This window comes from Mauremys mutica, chromosome 2 (assembly GCF_020497125.1).
Source record: "Mauremys mutica isolate MM-2020 ecotype Southern chromosome 2, ASM2049712v1, whole genome shotgun sequence".
Lineage (NCBI taxonomy): Eukaryota > Metazoa > Chordata > Testudines > Geoemydidae > Mauremys > Mauremys mutica.
The window spans coordinates 53,573,996-53,600,775 of NC_059073.1; the positions used below are offsets into that span (position 1 = coordinate 53,573,996).

The window sequence follows — 26,780 nt, forward strand, 5'->3', positions numbered from 1 at the left end:
TCTAACATGAAGCCTAGGAGTGCTGGGTGTGTTCTGGTGTGTTGTGTGTGAAATCTGTTGCTTGTGTTCTGCAAGAGGTCAGAGGATCATAATACTCCCTTCTGGTCTTAAAATCTATTACTCTAACTATATTTGTTTAATAAAGAGGGGAGAAATGCAACAAGAAGTAGGGATCAAACCTTCCCATGGCTCAACGAGTGTTTTTGCTGTCCATCTGTTTAGACTGTAAGGCCCAGATCATCAAAGATATTTAGGCACCTATTTCCCATTGATTTCAATGAATGTCAGGTGCCTAAATACCTTTGGGGATCTGGACGCAAGTTTCTAACAGCAGGAACATTGTCTCCTTTCCTGTCCCATTCTGCACTAAGCACACCATCGGCACTTAACAAATAGCAATAGAATTCCGGGGATTGGAACAATACAATATATTTTAATAGATGTGCAACCCTAATGGGATTAGGATAAACTATGACCCAGATCCTGCAACTAACAACAGGGTTCCACGTGGACAGAGAGGGCCACTCATGCACAGTCACTTGCAGGAAAAGGGCAAAAATCTGTTCCTGGGGTCATAGCAAGGTCTAAGCAGATGCAAGAAATGTCAGCTGATTAGAAGCTGAGTCAAACTCCAATCCTGCAAAAATTTACACGTGCTTACACTTATTAAGCACTGTGACTTGTCCCACTGATCAGGGCCTAATGCTGCAGACTTTTCTTCCTGAACAAAATCCTTTTAAAATATTTTTCTTTAATGGAAACTATTTTTGAATGCTAAAGACCATTAAGTGCTGAGGACACAGTGATCCATGTGCCAATGAGGATAAAGGAATAACAACACTATGACCTACTAAGAAGGAAAAAAGGAGAAATGCTCATAATTGGAGTTCCTGATATTCTCTCTCACCATTGGGCATCCCAGAGGGTCACATGGTCAAGACTCCTTTTTAAAGAGGCTATGTGGTTTTGTAGAATTCATACTATCTTCCTGTCTGATAGTGAGAACTGTTGCCTGATTCCTGCAGAAGCCTGCTTAACAAGATTTACATAATGTGTGATCTATTTGTGGGCACCTGGAAACTCATTTCCAGTGAAAACTTTGAGGACTATATGAGAGAACTGGGTAAGGACTGCTATGTGGAGTTACCTCTGCTTATATCTGTGTCTGTACAGGGAAAGATTACTGAATTTGCATTTTAATCCAGATTTCTTCTTCCTGGCTTTGGGAACTTTCCTGTACTATTTGCTAAGGGCTTTTTTTATCCTGGCTGATAAACAGTCTTAGCCAGACAATCTTAAACTGCAGAGTTCTTGGGGAAGCTAGTTGCTTGGTTTAGTGTGGTGAGGCTTCTTACTGTAGAAGGAATTGGACTGGAGGGAGTGGTATCCTGTTAATTGAATGCATAATTAATTTCTAGTAGAAATAATTCAGTAGTACTATTGTCTAGGGCAGAAAAATCTATTGACCTGCTCGGTGCCTTTGTGCCTTGGAAACACACAGCAGTAGAATGCTGAGACTATAATAATGTCTGTAATTAAACACCTGTCTAATCTGGATTTTTGTCTAGGTAACTGTTTCATTGAAGTACAATCTTATGTTGATGTTGGAGTACTAAAATTTGTGGTTCACTGGAATTGGAATTTGTTAGGTACCCCAGGGACTGGAAGTAGTTGCTGCTAGCTGGCTAGTGTGCTCTTAAATTAAGGAATTGCATGGACTCCTGACTAGATACCTGGAGAAGTCTTGACTGGGTCTTATGCTTCTCTTAAACTCCTAGTTTTAAGTTGGTTTTAAAGGGTCTTATTTCTCCCATAGACTGGTGACTCTGACTAGCTTATTCTGAGTTAGTACCATAATCTAACAAGTCTCATTTAGAGACTAGAAGCAAAAGTCTCAAACAGACTTCCAAGTCCTATTTTTCTTAATGAGACTTGAGCACCCTGGAAAATTCTCCTAAATCTTATAGAGAGCACTAGTGTTGCCAGCTTCTTCCTTAAAATTTTCCTTTTTAGTGTCACTTTTCAACTGCTACTAGTTCTGTAGCAAACAGTTTTTTGGGGAGTGGTTTGGGGAAAGCAAGGGTGGGGGGTGGAAATCTAAATTACTCTAAAAATCTTTATACTCTAGAGGTAAAAGGTTGCTTAACTTGGTGAAATTGACTCACCAGGATTCTCTGGGTTCTTAAACATTCAGCTGCATATGCCCTTGGAGTTTAATTCAGTAAAAGGATTTAATTTGCATTGCACTTCAGAATAGTGTCTGTACAAAAAAATCCTGACTTCATATTCCCTGGACTGGGCTTGGAATACCTTTATCAGAAGCTTCAGGCAGCCTTGAAATGCAGGATTACTAAACCATATGAAGAGCAAGGGCAGATTCTTGTGGTAACAAGTCATAAACATTTTAAATCCCTGATCCCTTGCCTTCCCTTAGTTGAAAGCAACACTACTAGGTAAGAGGGTGTTCTGGAAGTGAATAGACTATATAATATAGTCTCCTGTCTGATCTACAGGTGTGGGCTTTGCTACTAGGAAAATGGCTGGTGTGGCCAAGCCCAATGTAATCATAAGCACCAATGGAGATGTGATAACCATCAGAACAGAGAGTACCTTCAAAAATACAGAGATCTCTTTCAAGCTGGGTCAGGAGTTTGAGGAGACCACAGCAGATGACAGGAAAGTTAAGGTGAGTCTTCCTTAAACACAGCTGGGGTTGTGGGAGGGGAGGGATTTCAAAATTGCCCTTGAACTTAGTATGTCTAACATGAAAAAAGTGCCACAAGTGTTCTGCAGAACCACAGGCACCCAGTCAGCTGGGTTCAGTTAATGTTGGACTTGAGTACAAATCTCCTTTAGTCTGCAAGACAGACTAAATAGCAACACTTTGTTTCCTTGTCTCTGCAGAGCATCATAACACTAGACAATGGCTCACTGATTCAGGTGCAGAAATGGGATGGAAAAGAGACCACATTAATAAGAAAATTGGTGGATGGGAAGCTGGTAGTGGTGAGTTAATGCCTGGTATTTAATCACTGAATGCAACATGTGTTCTATATTGGCTTCTAATGAGGTGATGGGATGGGAAAAATGTAGGATGTGAATTCTGATAGAATGGGGGTGAGGATGTAACTTTCAAACTAGTGAGAGACTTTCACATTAAAATTCAGGAGTGTTAAAGATGGAAGATCTGGAGAAGTCTTCAAGGCATGTGTATTCTTTCTACTCTTCCCTCTGCCTATCCCAAACTGAAGTGAAGAGAAAATGTGCATATAAAGCTGTGTAATAATGAGTGGGTGCAAGTCCAAAACTCAAATTCTCATTAAAAGGGCCAAAACTTTCATGAAAACCCATGTCTTGACCAGTTGTAGTAAATATTGTAAAAGCTGGAATGGCTCTATCTAAATACTCCCCACAGAGCCACTATCACAGCATGATAGACTAACACATTGACTGGCAAGCTTGCATCATTGCTTGTCAGTCAACATACCACAATGACATGATCTGTCACTGCTGAATTGACAGTGTGACTCTTTGCCATATTTCTTCCTGCTCTTGTTTCCTGGGTGCTGGAAGAGAATTTTTGTAGCAACTCTAAACCCAGAATGTTGCAGAGAACATATGAGAAGCTTCTAGGCTACATAAGTAAATGGTGCCTCTGCTCCCTCCCCAAGCTGTCTTGGATATTAAAAAATACTCCTGTCAGATTGGCCTCCAGCTGAGATCAAACAGTGATTGAGAGGCCTATGTGCCCCTTGGGTACAGGGAGTTCTGAATAAAAGCATGAAGCTCTCAGCCTGAGTTGTTCCATGCCTCCCTTTTAACTTTCTTGAAGGGAGGCATGGAAGTGTTTATCTAAAGCTTGCTGGGGGGGGGGGGGAATGAGTGCTTGACATGCTGCCTAACATGCATTTGTTCAATAATCTGTCCTTCTAGGAATGTACCATGAACAATGTTACCTGCACGAGAGTCTATGAGACTGCATGAAGAAACCCTATCTCCACAATGGACTGGGGATCTAAGTTGTGGAGAATCACTCCTGGAACTGAGCTGAAGCTTCACAAGTCTGCTTTGGGACAGAACCAGACTGTTTACAGACTTTATGCCAAAGCAGTGTTATAGCCAATCTGAACTCATGGTTATTCAATAAAATGTTCAACTGTCTAGAAATGGTGTTGGAATTTGTACAACATAGCACTAGCTAATGGGTGGTGGGTCTTAAACTGGGACCAGGGTGTGCACTAACTTCTGACTCCCTTCATTACTATGGCAAGAGTAGGTAGACATAACATTAACAAAGATCAAACAATCAAGACATTCACCACTTTGTCAAGCACCTATCTTTAAATAGGGCTTCCTATGTCCACTCTCAAGGCCTAATTTACTCTAGCCCCTGGTCCTATAACATAATTATCCTCTAGATCCAAAACAAGTGAAGATCATGTGCACCTCTGGCTTGTTAAATAAGCAGGACTTTATCTAGTTCAATCCCTATCATGATCCTCTAAGTCTCACTTTAACAGTCTTTTATGAGGTTTACTTTTTTTCCTGGTCAAAAAAGGCACTACACAAATCATTGTAGAGGCTTTAACTTGCCCTGATAGGTGGTTTTCTTGATCTGCTAGCAGAGGTCAAAGTAAGCTGGTACACCCTGATATGGCATACCAGCAAGAGCCCGTGTGCTGTACCAGAGCAGATCAGCTTCCCCTGGCAGCAATTTAAAGGGCATGGGGCTCCTAGCAGCAGCTGGAGGCCTGGGGAAGAGGCAGGGCTCAGGTGGCAATATAAAGGGCCCAGGGTGTCTGACAAAGCTACTGTGCTGGACCCTTAAATTGTCCCCAGAGCCCTGGGTAGCAGCAGCAGGGCTCTAGCAGCTGTTTAAAGGATCTGGAGCTGCTGCTACTGCAGCAGAGCCCCAGGCTCTTTAAAGCTCCACCAGAGGCCAGGGCCCCCTCTGATGGTGATTTAAAGGGCCCTGGGGCTCCCAGCTGCTGCTACCACAGCCCTGGGCCCTTTAAATCCTGATTTAAAGTACCTGAGTATTTAAAGGCCATCTCTCCTAAGGACTCTAGAGTACCAGTAAGTGGCTTAAGTTACTTTCACCCCTGTCTGCTAGCTTATGGGCTGGTATACTGACCAATACTTACAGCTAATGGATTTATCACAGGGAGTGGGGGGTGGCAAACATCCACTGGTGACTTGCTTGCATACATGAGAGAGGGGAAATAATCTGATAGCTTTGTATAATAGCTGTGTGAAATCTGCTGAATTCATAATGGGTCTAGTTCTACTACCTTACTCTCACTAAGTCATACCTTACTCAGGTGCAGACCGCTTACCTCTACAGGGCTGTCTGCAGACAAAGATACATGAGTAGAGAGAGCAAAATCTGGCCCAATCCAAGCAGCACTCATTCAATCATGATTTAAATGAACTTGTTCCATTTCTGGATCACTTACCAAAAAATACTAATTTTTAGGTCACTTTACTAGTGTTTGCTGCTAGGAGGCTACAACTCTTCCTGTTATGTTCCTGCCACACACTCAAGCCCTGAATGACTTTCACTCTCCTCTACATTATTCATGGCATCCACTGACAGTTTCTGAATAAATGTTCTCAGCTGTATTCTATCATGTGTGTGCCTTTCCATCTCCCCCTCCAAACTCCCTTGGGTGTGATCTGCTTTGGTGGAAGGTAAAAATCAGGAAATGATGCAGATAGACTTGCTGGGGAGGTGAGCATGTTGATGGAACAGTTTCAAGCAGTAGTGGGGAGAGGAGGCCCAAAGCACTGGTAGCTTACTGTGAAGCAACTCCTTCAGGAGAAGAAATCTGCACTTGTGTAACATCAAAACAGGTGTTTTAAATTTCTAATTACTTAAAATGGTTAAATCATAACCACACACTGATAGCAGCATTGTTCAGGATAATACTGCAGTTCAGATGGCAGAAGCACTTGTCCTTAAGAAATGAAAAACAGCTGATTCATGGGGTTACAGCAATGGTGACACCACCTTTGTGCATCTGGTTATTCTTCTCAAAGCTCTTCTGACAGAACTCATTTTCAATATGCCTGAAACAGGTAAATAGTTACAATTTTCTATAGGGGAAAGGTGATACAGGACTGGAGTGACTCCTCCACAGATAGGAGGATCATCTGATACAAGAAGACTTTCTTCCTCCAATTTAATATTGGATCTTTGTTTTCCATACTATGTGAAATGGAAGTTCTTTAGACTGAGAAAATCACCTCCCTCACTGGGTGAGGAGCAAAAAACCTTAAAACAGGAAGAATACCTTTAGAAATAGAAAACATTCCAGGGCAGGAGCACTGATACAGGCAAGCAGTGTACAAGTATAAAAAGGGATGGTGAATTCAATATAACACAGTGCCCTCAGAATGGCAGGCAGATACTTTAGTCAAGATGTGGGATAGGTCTCAATGGGATCAGGTGTGCTAAAAATCCCAGGGTCCACAGGTGGGGCCATATTGTCAAGAGCTCAACTTCCCTTAGCCCCTACATAAGGACTCCATTTTCCAATCAGCTCAGTATCCAATGTACTAAGCTCCTTTTGAAAATCAAGCTGCTTATTTTGATGCCAAAATGGGTACTAAGCTCTTTTGCATGCACTTAGGCCTAGATTATCAACACAAACAGGGCACTTAAAACTCCATTTATTATAAACTTCAATACATTGGCACTATAGTGTGTTTGGATGTTTTAATTCAACAATTCATAGTAGTGATGCTGCTTTAAAATATGCCTGTGTACAACAGTCTTTTTCTTGAAGAAAGAGCTGCATGGAACTTTCTTAACTTAGCTGGAGTTTATCTGGTGTACAGAAAGATGGCATTGTCTTATATACTCAAACCCTGCTGGAGGGAACATTGCATATCCCAAGGAGATGAAAGAGGAATGAGTATAATGTACTAAATGTCACAGTAAAATTTGTGATTGGTAAATAGTCTTTATAATTAAGAAGCAAAGCCTCTTTTCTTGTATCAGGTGTGGGATCTTGTATCAACTCTGTTATGATGAGTCTCTAATTGACTTCTCTATGAGGGCACACAATGGCAGAAAGTTAGTAAGGAAGTCAATTAGAGAATGACCAGAACAGAGATCCTGAACACAATCATCATCATGTTTTGGGGATGCGGAGATCCAAAGCTCTAAACTAACTCGTCTTCAGCCTTCTCAAATTGCTTTTCAATTTAGGGCAAATAAATCATAATATAGCAGCATATTGGCTTCTAGTGCTGTCAGTTCATTATGGCATCTCCATTTCTTTGTCAACCTTCCAGCATCTACTTTTTCCTTCTTTTCCAGAGTTCCTTCCCCACCCCATCCCTTTTTTTTTGTCATAAACTACATCTAAAAGTCTAACTACATACAACATGAATTTCACATGAAAGAGATCCAATATTCTCTGTATCTCAGGTCCAGATCCTCAAAGGTATTTAGGTGCCTAACTCCCATTGATTTCCATGAGAGCTAAGCACCTACATACCTTTGGGGATCTGTGCCTCAATAAATTGGTGGTGGGAAATTAAATCACCCTCACATTTTTTCCTATCTGCCAGCTTCCTGTAGTCTCTTCTCCATTCCACTTCTGCACTTGAACGAGTGAGCCATTCTCTAAGGTTACAACATTCTGAAGAGACACAAGGTTGGAAATAATGAGTATTTACCACCAAAGTCCTTCAGTTTAAAAATGAAGCAGCTCACCTAATTCTCAACAAGTCCCATGGTCTATGTACCTAGTACATGAGGCACCTTTGAGTTCCGGTAGGACATTTTCTCCAACTATTTCATTTGCCTCATTAATCATTTGCAGATTTCTTAATAAGTGACATTGAGAAAAAGCCACCCATTTACACCAATATCCAGAAACTATTTTCTACCTTGATTTTAATGTCACATGCAGTAGTTCAGGGGTCTCAAACTCAAATGACCCCGAGGGCCGCATGAGGACTAGTGCATTGGCCCGAGGGCCGCATCACTGACACGCCCCCTTGCTGCCCCTGGCCCCACCCCCAATCCACCCCTTCCATGAGGCCCCGCCCCTGCCCTGTCTCTTCTCCACCTCCTCCCCTAAGCGCACGCAGTTTTAATAAATATATACACTCAGTAATGCACCTCACTCAAAGGACAAAACACGCACTTAGATTTACTGCCTAAGGCTCTGGGAGGGAGTTTGGGTGGGGGAGGGGGTCTGGATGCAGGCTCTGTGCTCGATGCAGGCTCCAGGCTGCGGCAGGGGGTGGGGGTGCAGGCTTTGGGACGGAGTTTGGGGATAGGAGGGAGTGCAGGGGTGAGGGCTGTGGGGCTGAGGGCGAGGGGTACATGATGCAGGAGGGGGCTCAGGGCTAGGGAAGAGGGTTGGGCTGTGGGGTGAGGGCTGTGGATGAGGGGTTCATGATGCGAGGGGGCTCAGGGCTAGGGAAGAGGGTTGGGCTGTGGGGTGAGGGCTGTGGATGAGGGGTTCATGATGCGAGGGGGCTCAGGGCTAGGGAAGAGGGTTGGGCTGTGGGGTGAGGGCTGTGGATGAGGGGTTCATGATGCGAGGGGGCTCAGGGCTAGGGAAGAGGTTTGGAGTGTGGGGTGAGGGCTGTGGATGAGGGGTTCATGATGTGGGGGCGCTCAGGGCTGGGGCAGAGGATTAGGGTGCGGGGGGATGAGGGGTTCATGATGTGGGGGCGCTCAGGGCTGGGGCAGAGGATTAGGGTGCGGGGGGATGAGGGGTTCATGATGTGGGGGCGCTCAGGGCTGGGGCAGAGGATTAGGGTGCGGGGGGAAGAGGGCTCTGGCTGGGGCTGAGGATTAGGGTGCAGGGGGATGAGGGGTTCATGATGTGGGGGTGCTCAGGGCTGGGGCTGTGGATTCGGGTGCGGGGGGAATGAGGGCTCTGGCTGGGGCTGAGGGTTTGGGGTTGGAGAGGCTCAGGGTAAGGGAAGCCTGCCTTGCCAGTACTGGCGGAGGGCAGGCACTAGGACCCTGCACCCTAATCCTCAGCCCCAGCCAGAGCCCTCATCCCCACACACCCTAATCCTCTGCCCCAGCCCTGAGCGCCCCCACATCATGAACCCCTCATCCCCCCGCACCCTAATCCTCTGCCCCAGCCCTGAGCGCTTCCCTTCCCCCCCACCTCCAGCCCGGCCCCGGCGGGTCCCGCTTCCCTTCCCCCGGCCCGGCCCGGCCCGGCCCCGGTGGGTCCCGCTTTCCCCCCCCCCTTACCCGAGCGCGTCTCCGGCGGTCCCGCTCAGAGCCGCGTGGTGAGGGGGCGGGGCTGGGAGCTCCACGCCGAGCGCAGCGCTCAGCCCAGAGCTCCCGGCCCCGCCCCCGCCCCCTCCCCACGCGGCTCGGATCGGGGCGGGGCTCAGGCGCTCGGACGGAGACTCGGCGCTCTATGCGCCGAGGCTCCAGGAGAGGGGCGGAGGCGGGAGCCTCCGCTTTTCTCTTGGGGGCCCCTGCGGAGCTCCCCTGGGGAGCTCCGCGGGCCGCAGGGAAGAGCTCGCGGCCCGCGGGCCGCATGTTTGAGACCCCTGCAGTAGTTTCTTCAAACTATTGGCCCAGTTCAAAGGAAATCTCAGTATTTTTTAATGTGCTCTTGGTTTAGATTGTCATTGCATCTCTGTCACTGCTGATGATCTCCCACTAGATTTTTCTGACTTCCTAGTTTCCTGTGGTATGGCTAAACCCATTTCTTTGAGTCAGACAAGATACCGGCTCAGACTTTAAATATCATGCAAAAGTCATTGAGGGACAAAAGTAGGAAGACCAGGGTTAGTTTTCTGCTGAAATTCCCTAATTCAGCTCCTCCCCATTAGTGTGACCGGATGTCCCGATTTTATAGGGACAGTCTCGATTTTTGGGTCTTTTTCTTATATAGGCTCCTATTATCCCCCACCCCGTCCGGATTTTTCACATTTGCTGTCTGGTCACCCTACTCCCCATACACAATTGATGGTGAATATTTAGGCATTTTGGCCTAAGTTTTCAAAACGTAGTGATTTTGGGTGTCCTGCCTGAGTGATTTAAAGGGGCCTGAGTTTCAGATGTAGATGCTCAGCACTTTCTGAAAATAAAGCCCCTTTATTTTGGATACTGAAAAATCAAGGCTTCCAAAAATATTAGTCACTTAAAATATTAGGCACTGATGTAGAAATTGGGCCTCATTCTGATCTCACTTAAATCTAAAGTAATTCCATTCATGTCAGTAGAGTTCACACCAGTGCAAAAATGGTGTGAAATATGAATCAAGCCTAAATGGTTGACTAAAATATTGCCTCCATTTTATCTCTTTCCACACACTATTTTTGTTATTCTGTTTAAAATATCCAAGTTTGCTTGGCAATACTTTTTTTTCAAATAAAGGCATGCTTCTGGCTGTTTATGGCACTGTTATTCTCTAGGGTGCAATCCTGGCACCACTGAAACAGCAAAACTTCAGTGGGGATTTGAGTTTCACCCAAGATTTTTTGTTTTTACTATTTTCTCCATTATTCCATGAGGAAATGAAGTTAAATTAACTGGATGATATTTGTCCAGATCTTCTTTCTTTCTTTTGTAAAATTTGTAACTGCATTTGCTTTCTTTCAGTTTTCTAATTACATCCTCTTTGAAAAGGAGAATCTGCATCTAGACTTTATTCCTGGACTGTTCATTCATGGCTCCTGTGCGGTCTATTGTTTACTGCTACTAATTCACTGAGGTAAATGAATTTTATTCTGATCTTAATCTGACAAAGGGAAATGTAGCACCATCTTTCCCCCACTCACCTGAGCTCAGAATCCTTGTCTCTTTTTAATTTGCTTAGGAGAAATGGTTTGGGCTTCAAGATATGCTATTTCCACTTGTGATGGTGCTGGTATTTCTTGCTATTCTTCTTTCTTGGTTATAAATCCTTTGAATGAGCTGCTGTTTCTGCGTAGGGGCACAAGGATGGATGGTAGCAACATCGACACTGTTTGAGTAGCTTAAGAATGGCTTTTTGTCTGTATAATTAATGCACTGTCATTTTCGTTCTTAACGTTACTGGTACTGCAGTATAGCTGCTGTATTCTGACTAACAGCCTGCACAATGCATTAGTCCATGCTAGAGGGTGTAAATTCTAGTGCACAATAATATGTGATGCACTAACTGGCCTGTGTGGACCCTTCTGGTGTGCAATAAACATTCTCTAGTGCATATTAACTTAATACTGTTTGAAACGGGGCTACACTAGGGGACATTTTGTGCACCTGCAGGTTCCACATGGGCCAGTATATGCTAGTGCACACTTGAATTCACACTCCTCTAGTGCAGACTAATACTCCAGCTAGACAAGCCTTAATCCTCTTTCCTAACATGTCTTAGGGCCTGATCCTACAAGTTGCTGATCACTTTCAACTCCCAATGACAGCAACAACTAGTTGCCTTGTAAAAGTGCTGCCCTTTGGATGAGAACATTAAATGGAAAAACTGAAGAATTCCAGTTGACTAACCATAGTAGGATCCTTGTATAATTCACATGAGGAAGCCTTGTGAAACAACAGAAGAATCTGATTTAGAAAAAGTGTCCTAGCCTCTTGGGTAAGGGGGCTGCCTTTGTTTATTCTTTGAAACATGTGATAAATTGATCTGTGCTTTGGAAAACGTGTCATATGGACAACAGCTGCTAAGATTAACATCAGTCTTCATTTTGTGGATTTACTCTCATGTTGGCATCTTTATACTTTTTTTTAAAATGTTCTGCTTTTGGCACTTTTCCTTTTCCTGTATTTCAGATATTCCTCAGTCACTGCAGCCCCGGGAACAGAACTGTGCCATTGAGCAGGGCAGAAAATGGGTTTCCTGTCCTGCATGAAGTTTTGGGAGTTCAAAAAAATTCCAGTTTCACAGCAGGATAAAACCAAGACTTTTTGAAAATGTCCACAGCTATCAGAGGTGCAACCCCTCCCCACCACACCCCCGGTCACTCTGCTTTCCTCTTAAGAAAAGAGAATATACTGTCTCTCTTTTGCCCATAATGAATATTTAATTATTTATACAAAGTAAAACAGCTTCAACAGGAGAGCTCTACCTCAGAATAGCTAATAGCCTAGTGGCTAGGGCACTCACCTGGGCTGTAAAAGACCTGGTTTCAAATCCTTGTCTCGAATCAGGTAGTGCAGGGACCTGAACCTGGTTCTCCCATGTCTCCTGCATCCCCAGTGATTAGAAAGGTGGCAATCCTAACTGGTCCTCTCATGGAAAAGTTTCAGGTTTGACTAGTCAGCATTTTGCAACAAAAAACTTTTATCAAAACATTCCCAACCAGCTCTACTGGTAGTAATGGAAGCTTAACTTGACTAGCTTACTTTTGTCAATATTATGAGATACCTGATGGAATAAAAGTAGATTATTTACATATACAGTTGCATTTAATAATGTAAGGCCCAATCCTCCCCCTGCCCTCATGGGATGGCCCAGAGACCACAACATGTTATCTACCATTCTTCATATCAGTTCCACACTCAGATATGATCCCCATTTCATTGCTCCTGGATCCCACATTTGGCATCTCAATATTGGATAGCCCCAAACTCAAGTTTGAGGGGATATAAATACTGTTTCTTCTTTCCATATGATAACCTGATACACAACCCCACCATCTATATTCCCAATATTCTGCATATCCTTACAGTGTAAGCCTGAGAACCCAGTGTGCTTAATATAGTACAGAAGTACAAGCACATTATAATCATGCAAAAAAATCATATGATCAGAATTCATCTATTTCAGGAAGAAGAATTTCATGTTTTCTAGGTAGCATAGTTCCCTCCCAACTAAGGAGCATTTGGGAAGGTGTGGCAGGGTAGGGGTAAAACCCCCTTTAAAGCCCTGCCAAAATGCTGGCTGCAGCCTGCTCTCTGACCAGGAGGCCAGGTGTAGAGATGCAGGTACTCAGCAGGGAGCCCAGCTGCAAGCCCTAACAAGGGCTGGCTCAAAGGAACATACTGAGCTAAGTAGTGACAGCTGGGCTGGAGCAGAAGAGGGCTATAAAAGCCCTGGGCACACCTCAGTGAGGGGGCTAGCCTGGGAGAAGATAGGAGGGTAGTGGTATCCGTATCCGTGTCCCCTTGCTAACAAGGAAGTCTCAAGGGCCAGGAGACCCTAGGGAGGGTCTATGGGGTGCTAACTATTGGGGGATCTGGGAACTGCACAAGCACTGTAAATAAAGACACTGGGGTGATCCAATAAAAGGGTGTGGAAGACTCTTTATAATACCAGCCAAAACACAGGGTGCAGGCCCAAAAGTGGGAGAGCCTACATGGGACCCTATGACAGAAGATAAGGGGTAAAATACAAGTGATGTAGATGCTGTTACTTCTTTTGACCCAAGCTTCTGGTCAAAGTTCAGGGCCTTATAGGTTGTTTCCAAAAGGAAGATAAATGGATGACAGAGCCAATTATTTTCTTTGATGCAATCTTGTTTGTTTACAAAGATTAGACATAATGTCCTGTTTCCTGCACTCAGTAGGAATCAAACAGCAGGAGACAGCTACTTTGCTCACTATTTCAAACCTGCCTTTCCAAACAGCATTCTGTGCCCCAAAAGCTTCTTCTCTTAGCTTTTTGTCAGGACCTCATTACCAGTACTTCTGCTATATTTGTCTACCTAGCTTATGCTCTCTTTCTCTCTGTCTATGCCCCCTTCACCCTCAAACACACATACACCAATCAAAACCCTAGTCCAAGCATTTGACAACCCTTGGGCCACATTTTTTTTTCCTACTCAAGCTTTTTCATGTGCTTTTGTTTGGTGCTACTGAAATTGGTGCTACTGAAAGCATTTGGTGCTTTTGTTTGGTGCTACTGAAATTGGTGCTACTGAAAGCATTTCACAGTTTATGATGAGAGCTCCAAGTGGAAGGGTAAAAGACAGAGCAGAATAAAGAGATACATGTTTAAAAGATCAAATACACATGTCATTTTGAAGGTGATTCATGAGAGAAAGGTGGTTCAGTACTTAAGTACAGAGTGTTCTGCCTCCAGCTCTTCTCTGTCTCATAGACTCGTGGCCAGAGGGGACCATCATGATCATCTAATCTAACCTCCTTCACATTGCAGGCCACAAAACCTCACCCACCCACTTCTGTAATAAATCCATAATCTCTGGTTGAGTTACTGAAGTCCCCAAATCTTTATTTATAGGCTTCAAGTTACAGAGAAGCCACCATTTACTTTAGTTCAAACCAGCGAGTGACCCATGCCCCACACTGCAGAGGAAGGCAAAAAAACCCAAAAACCCTCCCCAAAAACCCAGGGTCTCCACCAATCTTACCTGGGGGAAGATTGTTTCCCAACCAGAAATATGGTGATCAGTTAGACTCTGTGCATATGGGTGAGACCAGATAGCTGGGAAAGAATTTTCCATGGTAACTCAGAGCCCTCCCCATCCTAGTGCCCAGTGGAGATATTTACTATTAGCAGTCACAGATGGGCCATATGCCATTGTAGGCAATCTCCTCATACATTCCCCTCCATAAATTTATCAAGCTCAGTCTTAAAACCAGTTAGGCTTTTTTGTCTCCACTGGTCCCCTGAAGGCTGTTCCAGAACTTCACTCCTCTGATGGTTAAAAACCTTCATCTAATTTCAAGCCTAAACTTATTGATGGCCAGTTTATATCCATTTGTTCTTGTACCAAACATTGTCCTTAACTTAAAAAATTTCTTTCCCTCTCTGGTGTTTATAGACAGAAGTCATATCTCCTTGTTAGGGTAAACAAGTCAAGCTCCTTAAGTCTCCTCTTGTAAGGTAGATTCTCCATTCCTCTGATCATCTAAGTAGCCCTTCTGTGTACCTGTTCTCATTTGAATTAATCTTTTTTTAAACATGGGAGGCCAGAATTGTATACAGTATGCCACATGAGGGCTCACCTGTGCCTTGCATAATGGTAATAACACTTTCTTATCTCTGCTGGAAATATCTCACTGGATGCATGCTAGGATTGCACTAGCCTTTTCCATGGCTGCATCACATTGGCGGCTCATAGTCTTCCTGTGATCAACCAGTACTCCCAGGTCTTTCTCCACCTCTGTCATTTCCAACTTATAGGATCCCCTCTTATATCAAAAAACCTTGTTAGCCCCTAAGTGCATGATTTTGCACTATTAAATTTCATGCCATTTCTATTCCAGTTTTCAAGGTCGTGTGTGATATTTCAGTTCTCCTCCGGACTGGCAATACCTCCCAACTTTGTGTCATCCACAAATTTTATTAGCACACCCCCACTTTTTGTGCCAAGGTCATTAATAAAAATGTTAAATAAGATTGGTCCCGAGAACAATTCTCGAGGAACAACACTAGTAACTTCCCTGCAGCTTGACAGTTCAATTTTTGAGCATGACCCATGTACTCTCCCCTTTAACCAGTTCTTTACTCAACTTTTGATTCTAGTATTAATCCCCATCTTTTCCAATTTCCCATGTGGAACTGTATAAATGCTTTACTGAAATCCAGGTAGATTAGATTGACTACATTTCCTTTATTTAGAAAATCAGTAATCTTCTCAAAGAAAGAGATCAGGTTGGTCTGGCACAATCTATCTTTTGGCAAACCATGTTGAATTGTATCCCAATTATCCCTATGTCCTTAACTATCCTCACTTTTAAAATCTATTTTAACACCTTGCATACAACTGAGGTCAAACTAATGGGCCTGTAGTTTCACAGATCACTGTTTTTTCTCCTTTCTTAAATATAGGTACTATATTTGCAGTTCTCCAGTCAGAGAGTATGACCTCTGAGTTTGAGTCATTAAAAATCCTTGCTATTGGGCTTGCAATGTCACATGCCAGTTCCTTTATGTTCTATTGGATGGAGATTATTCAGGTCCTCTGATTTGGTCCCATTCATTTGAGTTTGGCTTCCATTTCAGAGGTGGTAATTTCTACTTCTATATACCTGTTCCCATTAGCTGCCCTGCCACTGCCCCCAGTGCCTCATTACCCTCATTAAAAACTGAGGCAAAGTATTTGTTTAGGTGTTGGGCTGTACCTAGATTATCTTTAATCTTCACCCCATCCTCACTGTTTAGCTATCCCATTTCTCTTTCCTTGTTTTCTTTTTATTTATATGTCTAAAGAACCTTTTACTATTGGTTTTAATTTCCTTTGCAAGATCCAATTCTCACTGGCTTTTGGCAGTTCTCACTTTTTCCCTATGCTTACTGACGTGCAAGAGGTAGCTTTCCCTGCTGATCCATCTCATCTTCCATTTCTTGCAGGCTTTCTACTTTCTACCCTATTTGAGATGCTTGTTCATCCAGCTTGGTCTGCAACCCTTCCCTATGATTTTTTTCCCCTGACTTGGCATGCACGCTTCAGCTAGCTTCTGCAACTTTGACAAAGTAATTCCAAGCCTCCCCCACATTCAGATCCTTGTGAGATGACCCACCATGTGGCTTTAGCTTAATTCACTGGCACCAGGGTGACAATAGCAGTGATGATGGTGGCAGTGGAAGATGTGCTGGTGTTGGGAGGAAGGCAGCATTAATGTTCACAGTGGGGTGGTGCCGTGCTTGGCATCATGATTGTCTCAGACCTTATAGCAGCATCACTGAAGTGTTCTCCTGGCACTGCAACAGTAACCTCATGTGCTGGCCCCCACGCCCTCCTGATTATTCTGCTTTATTCAGTGGAGGAAGCAGTGGCAGGCGCAACCCTGAGTCTTGGTACTAACACAAGTGGCTTTGGACAAGGTGTGCATTGTCTTGCCCCTGACGTTGTTTCTCCTGGTTGGTCAGTCTTGAGAATTACAAGTTCAGGGCATCTTTATAAAGAAGCTATTGAGGCATGCACAGCTCACACAGTCCTTTTGCCACCCACTGAGAGCTGCTGCTATCATTGCCTTTCTCCTGAGGGATACTGCCTCACAAAGCCAATATAATGTGTAACCGGTTTGTGGGAACCTGGAAACTTGTCTCCAGTGAAAAATTTGATGATTATATGAAAGAATTGGGTGAGAAATGCTATTTTTATAAGCTTTGCTTGGAAATGTCTCTTCTTCTATTTGCTCCTGGAAAATGTCTTCTTTCCGGGCCTGGGAACTCTTCACTCTGGTTATATCTGTGTTATAGTTCTTTTCTTTTCTTTTCTTTTTTCCAATTTCAGCATCTTAAAATGAAAAGGAGAATCTCTGGTTTGTTATAATAAATTTACTAACTAACTAATCTGCATTTCTTACTCCCATTCAATGAGAAATGGAAAAAAACATATTTTTTGTCCCTCTTGCATATACTATTAAACTTAGAACTTACAATCACTTACTGTATTCTGTCAACTTGTGATGGTGCTGCTGTCTCCTGACACTGAGCTCCCTGGGGTCTAAATCCATGAATGAATCCATCTGTAACTGAGAAATGCTGGGAATGAAACAAATTAGGCATTGTTTTTTTTAGTTTAATACTGGCTTCATCATTTTGTAATGATTGCACTGGCGGTCAGTCTCAGCATTACTGTTGCTGAGACTTTAATTCCCTTTACTTTAAAGGTTAAAGAGAGTAGCAGAATAATTCCAATTGACTAACTACAATCAATGTTGGGTATAAATTCTGCTAGGGAGATTTTTGTGACAATACCAGGCCTTAAGAAAATATTTCAGAATTGAATATTTTCAGTGAATAATGCTGTACTTTACAAATACTTTGATCTCACTATACCTGGTACCTTTCATAGAATTTAGCACATCATAGAATTTACAAAGATGGTAACTATTATTATCAGCCTTTTACATTTAAAAAACTGAGATACAGCAAGTCAGAGGCAAAAGGAGGAACAGAAATCTCAGAGTACTGCTCTAATAGCAAACCTTGTAAAAGGAGCCTTGTAGATGGCAGTTGTATTTGTAACTTTTTGCTCCCATTCACTTTTGTATTTGAATTTTTCTCTATTTGACATGTTTATGTTTCACTGATATTTAGATGTTCCAGAGATACTTAAGTGTTGTAACTACCCTTCTGTAGCAGAGAATACTAACTAAGAGTACCCCACTTAGTCTCTTGTATATTTTATGTTGTGAAGTACAAACAGAAATGCACTAGATTCTAGATACTTTGATTCTCTACTGTAGCTGGCTGAAAAAAATTGAAATTTGAAATGCTTTGACTAGTAAAAAGCAAGGGGCAAATGTTTCAAACATATTTTTGAGAAAAAATTTCCATGTTTGCCACTAGCTGTATTCTCTACATAGGTGCTGCCGGTGTTCCTGCCTACCTAAAAATACATACTTCATGTGTAGTCAGTATATTCTGGTTTCTAACTAGACATACAGTATAATTCCAGTTATCTGAATTTGATTTATCTGAAAATCCTAGTTTTCTGAATCCAAAGTGTGTCCCCAAGTAGCCCTATGTGAATTAGTCACCTGATAATAACTTCTAAATTGGCCTCTGAGAGCCTCGATACTGCAGCTGGGATCGGCGCTCTGAGATTGATCCACCAGTGGTCCATTTAGCGGGTCTAATGAAGACCCACCAAATCGACAGCAGATCACGCTCCAGTCGATCCCTGTACTCTAACCCTGATGAGTGAGGTGAGTCGATGAGAGAATTTCTCCTGTCGACCCCCTGCAGTGTAGACCCCGCGGTAACTTGACCTAAGGTACATCCACTCCAACTGTGTTATTCATGTAGCTGTAGTGTAGTGTAGGTTGACTTATGGCAGTAGTGTAGACATAGCCTTAGTGCTAATCAATGACTTTGTATTTTTGCAGTGGTTCTGAGGGGTTACCTGCAGTTACTGAGACCAAATCCAGTTTCAGCAGCAACAGCAGCTTGGAAAGACAAATTAAATTATGTTTAATTTGAATGAATCAGAATTACGTTATGTCCACAATGATTCTAATAACACTGAGTAAAGTTGTTTTTTTACTCTTTTTTATAAAGTACAAAGTATTAAGCAAACATCAGCATTACACCCTTCATTCCCCATATTTCTCTATCAGTCAAACTGCAGCTCAAAATAGCACTTCTGTTTATCTCAGTGCCCGGCTATCCAAAACTTTCAGAAGTCCCCCAGCCCATTCAGATAAACAGAAATGTACTGTACATACACTGGATTTGGGAATGCCTCAGCCTATGAAATACAGCCTCTGAATCTGAGGAATTAGTGTCACATTCCAAACAGAGAAACTGTGGTATCTGTTTAAAAGGAAATTGCTCTGATGCTCTGTAAAGTGATAAGGAATTTCTTCCTTCATAGAAGGTATTTTTATGTCTGATTTTCAGGAGTGGGCTTAGCCACCAGGAAACTAGGTGGCCTGGCCAAGCCCAATGTGATCATCAGAATGAAAGGGGATGTGATAACCATCAGAACTGAAAGCACCTTCAAAAACACAGAGATCTCCTTCAAATTGGGCCAAGTGTTTGACGAAACCACAGCAGATGACAGGAAAACCAAGGTGAGTATAATGATTTCCTTCCGAGGGTTTCTGATCTGCTGGATGACAAATGGGAGGATTTTTTAATCTTTAAAAGCATAAATCTGCAAAGCACCATAAAAGGAGCAAATGTTGTGCTGAAACCAACATTGCTGAGTGGGCTATGTGTCGAGAATGTGGAATTTGCTCAATGTTAAGTGAATTGTCTCTTTAATATGCAAGGCTCTGAGAAAATAGTCACATTTTGACAAATTCTTTGGGTCTTTGCAGAGTGTCGTAACCTTAGAAAAAGGGTCATTGGTTCAAGTGCAGAAGTGGAATGGCAAAGAGACCACAATAAGGAGAAAATTGCTGGATGGGAAAATGGTGGTGGTAAGTGACTAGACACAGTTTAATAGTTTAAATTTAATTATAATGTCAATTTTCACCTTCTCTTTGGTTTCATTACATTATTTCATGATAGAAATAGTGAGAGGGTACAGGGGAGAAATAACTTTAGGAAGCAAGTGGGAATGAAGTAAACATTATATTCCACACACAAAACCCCCTCTACATTAAGGTGAAGTTACAGGTAAGACTGATTCATAGATTTGTAGATGTTAGAGCTCGAGGGGACCATTGTGAACATCTATTCTGACCTCCTGCATAACATAGGCCAGAGGACTTCCCTGAATTAATTTTTGCTTCAAGTCCAACAGCTGTGACAGAACTAGAGCAGATCTTTTAGAAAAAACATCTAGTCTTGATTTAAAAATCTGCCAGTGGTGATGAATCCACAACAACCTTTGGGTAAGTTGTTCCAGTAGTTAATTGCCCCCACGCTGTTAAAAATGTGTGCCTTATTCCTACTCTGAATTTATCTAGTTTCAACTTTCAGCCATTGGATCTTGTTATACCTTTGTCTGTAGCCGCTATTATTGAATTTCTGTTCCCCATGTAGGTACTTATAGACTCTGATCAAAGCACCCGTAACCTTTTCTTTGATAAACTAAATAGAGCTCCTTGAGTCTCACTAGAAGGCATGTTTTCCAATCCTTTAATAAGAAGGGCACGATGGAACTGGAAGGGGTAGAAAGTGCTATATACCATCTTCCCCTCCCCCAGTCTTAGGAAGTCCCTTAGTTTATTTACAACTTATGAATTGTAGGTGGTTCATCACTGTTCTTGCAAGGAAAAGTTCATTTATCGATTGGCAGTTCACGTTTGCAATCGAGTTACACTTTGAACTCTCTACAAGGAAGTGGGGACTTCTTTTTAAAATGAAAGCAGTCATGTGATCTTCTATATTAAGCTTACCAGAGCGGATGTTGGTGTCATTGCAATAATACTCCTGAAGGCAACATGTGTTCTTGAAAGAAATTTGAAATCTGTGACTAGCTATTACATCATGTCTAATTTTATGAAGTCTGGTTTTCTTTAAGCACTCTTTTGAAAGTTTATGCTGTTGAAATAGAATCCTTTCCCACTTGGAGGATAAAAAATAATGTTGCTGTTTGGGGATCTATATAAATTAGTGAAATAACAACATACAGGAAATATTTATATTGATTTCATTGGCCTTTGGATTAGATGCTTATGCACTGTCATTCAGAAGTTTCAATTAACCCTTCTTTTTTTATCTTAGGAATGTGATATGAAAGGTGTTGTCTGCACTCGAATCTATGAGAGAGTGTGAGGAAATTCCATCTCTACACTGGACTGTAACTGGCTCTGGAAACCCAGCTTAGTTCAACAAGCAAAGCCCTACCTATTATGCACCTTTTTTTCTTATTTCCTTTATCAGGAAAACAACTAAATTATCAAATGATATTTCAAAGATGTAGTGTAACTAATCCAAAGTATGGTGGTGATTAAATAAAAGCTTCCCGACATGTGAAATGTAGCTTTTGTCTGTGTTGTAGAATTGTTTTGATTTCCTTTATTGGGAATTGCATGCCTTTCCTTAGGGTTGATGTACTGCATAGAAGATATGAACCTACTTTCCTTGATGTACGGACGAACAAGACTATTTCTATTTGAAATGGTACAGTACAGACTGCAAAGCACTATCTTTCTTTGGAGGTGTTAAGACATTTTTACTGAAAGCATCCTATCTGGAATAATCCTTATTTTGTGGCTTTGATATTACAGTTTCTCAAATGGTTTTACTATTGAACAGTACACATAAGGATATTATCCTTACCCTACAAAACTCATAAGGCTCTCCATACAATGTATAGTGGCTGTGTTTACAGAAGAAATTGCAGTACATCAGTATTACCACATTATTACTTCATTCTGAAATTCTAATCTGATCCCACATAGTTTATACCTTTAAATGCCATGTTTTTGCCATCTTGGCTCTTATTCCCAAAAAGACTTCCTGGAGAAAAAGAAGCATGTGTCTCATTCAGTATTTCTACCTGGAAAGGAATAGATTCTCTAATGTCAAATGGTTCTTTCACTGTGAAATGAAATGTGCTGTCTTGAATCCATTCTTGAAATCCTAGATCAACATGCACTCGACCTTTGAAGGTGGTGAGCATTCGGGCTCAGATCCAACAAAGGACTTAAGCATGTGCTTAACATTAGGCACAAGTGATCCCTGTGACTTCAATGAAATTACTCACATGAATAATGTTAAGTATGTGCTTAAATGCACATTCTGCTTTGCACCTTGAAGGATCGAGCCCTAGAAGAGAAGACTTTCAGACTTTAACTGCACATATATTTTGAAGATCATTTGAACACCAACTCTTCCTTTTCACTTATCTGACTTGACTTAGAGTTAAGCGTATTGTGCTTCTCTTGCAGGAACTAGCTTAAATGAAAGCAGAGCAGGAAGGCAGCATCAAAACCTGTTCTTAAATATGCACATAGAGCTCACATTGACTAGAATGTGAGATGTACAAAGAAAATGCAATATCCTGAACTGGGTGGTCACACTCTACAATCAGTTTACACCCTATGAAGTTTCATTGGAGGTTTATACCAGTATAACCAGGGGTAGAATGTCACCAGGGCCCAGATTTTTAAAGTTATTTAGGCACTGCTGTGCTCAGTGCTGCAATGGCTTTCTAAAGGGATTTAGGTACTTAGCAGTCTAAATCCCATTGGCAGTCATGTTTGTAACTTACATAACAAAACTATATTTAATTGAGCTGCGTATTTGGCTGGTCAATACTTCTCTCCTTTAGTTCTTCCACTTTGTGATGCCAGGTCATTCAAACTGAGCACATCCAGCAGTATCTATTGACTCGTTAATCAGACTAGCCCCTGTGCCATGGCCTAGCTATGTGGGAAGTTCACACTGGACTCCATGCCTTTTCCTGCTTGGCTAGAACTGATGTGATAGAAATAAGTGTTTACTTTGGCTTGATACACAGCGTAGTACCAGCGTGAATCTTATGCTGGCCAGCTGTATGACCTTGACTATATCATTTCAAGTCTTGGTCTTGATTTCCCCATCTGTAAAGTGGGGATAATGATATTTTCCTCCTTTGTAAAATGCTGTGAGGTATATGGACAAAAATTGCTCTCTAAGAGTTATGTATAATTATAGGGCTCCTATCCTGATTCCGTTAGATGAGTCAATGGGAATTTTGTCTTTGTCTTCAGTGTGAACAAGTTCCAGCCTTAACATTTGTGAAAGTGAAGTATGAACACTTATGACCTGAAGCAGATATAGAGATAGACTCATCCTTGCACTAGAGCAGGGTCCAATGCAGGGGCAGAAGGGAGGCAGATTGTGCTTAACATAAGGCCTGTGTTCATGGAGAGCACTAAACATTTCCATGTAGCCACCTTCTTACTACACCATGTTTTCTGTCCAGATCGGGAATCTTCAGTCTGCCATGTGGCATTAGGACACACTCAATATAGAAGAGATACCACTGATTTTAATACACAGGAGAATGCAGTTATAAATATTTAATACCAAGACTTTCCACATTTCTAAGAGGACAATGTGTTAAAGCAATCAGTATGTGGGACCATAGATCGACATTGCTAATATCGATATCATTGAAGTGGTCAGTACTCTGAAACTGTTGAGGGGGAAAACATTAAGTGAGGCTTGTTTTAATGGTTCAGCCAGTTTTAGGGGTAGGGGAAACATACGTACTACAGCCAATTTCTGGAGTTGACTGTAAAGATATGAATTGTAGTTAAAAAAGAAGTGTGGCTGTCATATACATGTACACTGAGGATATGTTTACACTGGAGCTGTAGGTTCAATTTCTAGCTTGGGTAGACATACCTGGGCTAGCTCTGATCAAGCTAGTGTGCTAACAGTAGCAGTGTAGCCAGGCAGTATAAGCAGCGGGAAGGGTTGGCCACCCAACTCCATACCTACTGTCTCAGATGAGATTGTACTTGGAGTGGCTAGCATGTCCCACCACTCGCACCACCAAGGCTACGCTTCTGTTTTTAGTGCACTAGCTCAATCAGAGCTAGCAAGGATATGTCTACCTGAGCTGGAAATTACATCTTTAATAGATTCAAAGGCCAGAAGGGGCCATTGTGATCACCTAATCTTACCTCCTGTATAAGGCTATAGAATTTCCTCAAAATAATTTCTAGAGAATATCTTTTAGAAAAAATGCCCAATCTTGATTTAAAAATTGCCAGTTATGGAGAATCCACCATGACCCGTGGTAAACTGTTCTAAAGGTTAACTGTTAAAAATTTACACCTGATTTCCAGTCTGAATTGTCAAGGTTCAGCTTCCAGTAATGGATCATGTTATATCTTTCTCTGCTACATTGAAGAGCCCATTATAAAATATATGTTCCCCATGTAGGTACTTATGGACAGTAACCAAGTCACCCTTTAACCGTCTTTTTGTTAAGATGAATAAATTGAGTTCCTTGAGTCCATCACTATAAAGCATGTTTTCCAGTCCTTTAATCATTCTTGTGTCTCTTCTTGGAACCTTTTCCAATTTATCAACTTCCTTCTTGAATTGTAGGCACCAGAACTGGATACAGTATTCCAGAAGCAGTTGCGCCAGTGCCAAATGCAGAAGTAAAATAACCTCTCTACTCTTACTTGAGATTCCCCTGTTTATGCATGGCTAGGTACTACTGAAATACAAGAAGTAAATAGTAATAATGCTATAAATATATAAAATTACAGAGGAGCCTAAACTACTAAAGTCAAATCCTGACCCAGCTCTAGATTCAAACTTTTCCATAGTTCCAGGTGGTTTCAGTTAAGCCCCATCTCTAATCTCTGCTGTATTAAACTAGACCTATGATGATTTTACTGTTTGGAACATGATGAACATGAAAGCAGCCAAGGTTGCAGAGTTTCCATTTAACTATCTCCTACAGTTAATGACAGCAACCGAAGTGCATGCCTCTTAATACTAACCTAGTCACTTAACACTTCACCTAGTGCTTAAATAAGCAAGATCAGCTCTTGTGAACAGTTCAAAGTTAGTCAGCAGAAACATTGACATCATGCTGACCATACAGATCGGAAATGAAAATTCTCTGGGCTCTTTCCATACACATCCTTCTCCAGGAAGGTGACTCAAATGTTCCATTACATTCTAAATAAAGCCAAGATGCAACAAATGAGAGTAATATAAAACAGGACAAAAGGGAAAGGAGGACAAAGGTAACAATATTATGTGGTTATATAGGCTATTACTGGGCCCAATTCAAAGGTCACTGGAAGACTTTCCATGGACTTCAATGGACATACCATCAGGCCTAGTGTGCACAGCCTGATGGTCCTGAATCATCTAAATTTTTTAAAGTTATAGTCTTAAAGCTTCCCTATCAACTCATAAACTCTAGTGGTCCCTGGACATTTGCCATCCACTCAGAAACACATACCTTGTGATCACTGTCTGCCATTAATTCTTTATGGATTTATTTGTCTTTCCTTGTTTTACCCCTTTCACTGGTATCTGGCTAACCCCTCACACTCTGCCCCGTCTGCCTAGTGTTTTTGGGTTTCATTTCCCCCAGCAATTTGGGGCCATGGTAATTGTGGCTTTAGGTCTTTAGCTCCTGTATAAATGTTACTACTTTTATGAACTCGGTATTTGGCATGTTCACTCTACACAACAGTCATTTTTAAACTGTCCTGGGAGCTGGGATTTTTCCAGAACAGGAAAAGTGCAACTTAGCTGATAGTGAAGAAAGCAGAGACAGCTGGAGCAGGTTCAGGGGTGAAAGTATCTTAAAGGACTTACCGGTATGCCGGAGTCCTGAGTGGGGGTGTGGCCTCAACCAGAAGAGGCGGAACCTTTAAATCAAGATTTAAAGGCCCTGGGGCTCCGGCTGCAGCTGGGAGCCCCTGGGGTCAGGGGCAATTGAAAGGGCCCAGGGCTCTGGCCGCTGCTACCCCAGGGGAGCTCCAGGCCCTTTAAATTGCCATCAGAGCCTTGCCACTGCTACCCCGGGGCTCAAGCAGCGGGGCTCAGGCGGCGCTTTAAAGGGCCCAGGGCTCTGGCCGCTGCAGGGAGCCCCGGGCCATTTAAATCACCTCTGGAGCCTGTCGCTGCTACCCCAGGGCTCCGGCAGCGGGGCTGGGAAGGCGATTGAAAGGGCCTGTGGTGCCTGACGTTGCAGGGAGCCCCAGGCCCTTTAAATCGCCAGAATGGGGAAGCTGGTCTGGTCTGGTCTGGCACGGTGTACTGGCTTTTGCCGGTATCCCGTACTGTACCGTCTTACTTTCACCTCTAAGCAGGTGCTACATTCAATCAGTGCTGTGAAGAAGCATTTTATAACGCTAGTATCCTTAAAGTAATGCTGGGAGAATCAGGACAAACTTGTGGGATTCTGAAACCTCAAGAACCTTTATAGAAACATATTTTTTCCACAGAAAATTAGTTTTTCTCCACTTCTATGATTCTTAAATGGAACAGGTGCTGTTGAGACATACACCATGATAGTCTCAATGAACTACATCAATACATTTTGGTCTACACTTCGACCTGTGCTTACACCCAGACAAGCAAGTTTATTTGCTCTTTCCCCATCCCATGGGCCACACAGTCAGGAACTTGGTTCATTCACAAATACCCTTAGCTCATTCTCGATACTTGCATATACACACTAGTCTGTTATTCAGCACTAATGGCCGGATCCAGCACCCACAGATGTCAGTGGAAAGATTCCCTTTGATTTCAATGGCTTTATGTCCTTTACCATGCCAACCTGCTTATCCGGTCTGTAACACTTGTACTTTTTCTGGGCTCTGTGGGGCTCTCTGTTGCCCTCAAGGAATACCTGTGGCACTAGGGGCAGGCACATCACTGCCATCAATGCCCTCCTCTGTCCTCCCTGCCATCCCCTGCCATAGGATTGTGCCAGGGTTGAGAAAGGCAAGTGATTGGGCTTGGCCACATCTTGTGGTGTTCCACTTATTCTTGGCATGTAGATGA

General features: G+C 42.5%; 2 protein-coding genes and 1 long non-coding RNA gene across 3 annotated transcripts; all 3 read left to right on the top strand.

The window, feature by feature from the left end:
* Positions 1–966: 966 nt before the first annotated feature.
* On the top strand, positions 967–4,163 carry LOC123362548 (fatty acid-binding protein, adipocyte-like). Its single transcript, XM_045002917.1, has 4 exons — positions 967–1,123; positions 2,514–2,686; positions 2,905–3,006; positions 3,934–4,163. Exons 1-4 carry the CDS (start codon positions 1,051–1,053, stop codon positions 3,982–3,984), a joined length of 399 nt encoding a protein of 132 aa, XP_044858852.1. The 5' UTR covers positions 967–1,050; the 3' UTR covers positions 3,985–4,163.
* A 1,578-nt stretch (positions 4,164–5,741) lies between these two features.
* LOC123364107 lies at positions 5,742–11,886 on the top strand. Its single transcript, XR_006576998.1, has 3 exons — positions 5,742–5,853; positions 10,598–10,709; positions 11,765–11,886. It is a non-coding gene; the product is annotated as an uncharacterized LOC123364107 (long non-coding RNA).
* Positions 11,887–16,850: 4,964 nt separating this feature from the next.
* LOC123364106 (myelin P2 protein) lies at positions 16,851–21,266 on the top strand. The gene is made up of 4 exons (XM_045005922.1): positions 16,851–16,984; positions 19,251–19,423; positions 19,673–19,774; positions 21,027–21,266. The coding sequence occupies exons 1-4, from the start codon at positions 16,912–16,914 to the stop codon at positions 21,075–21,077; spliced, it is 399 nt and encodes a 132-aa protein (XP_044861857.1). The 5' UTR covers positions 16,851–16,911; the 3' UTR covers positions 21,078–21,266.
* The last annotated feature ends 5,514 nt before the right edge of the window (positions 21,267–26,780 follow it).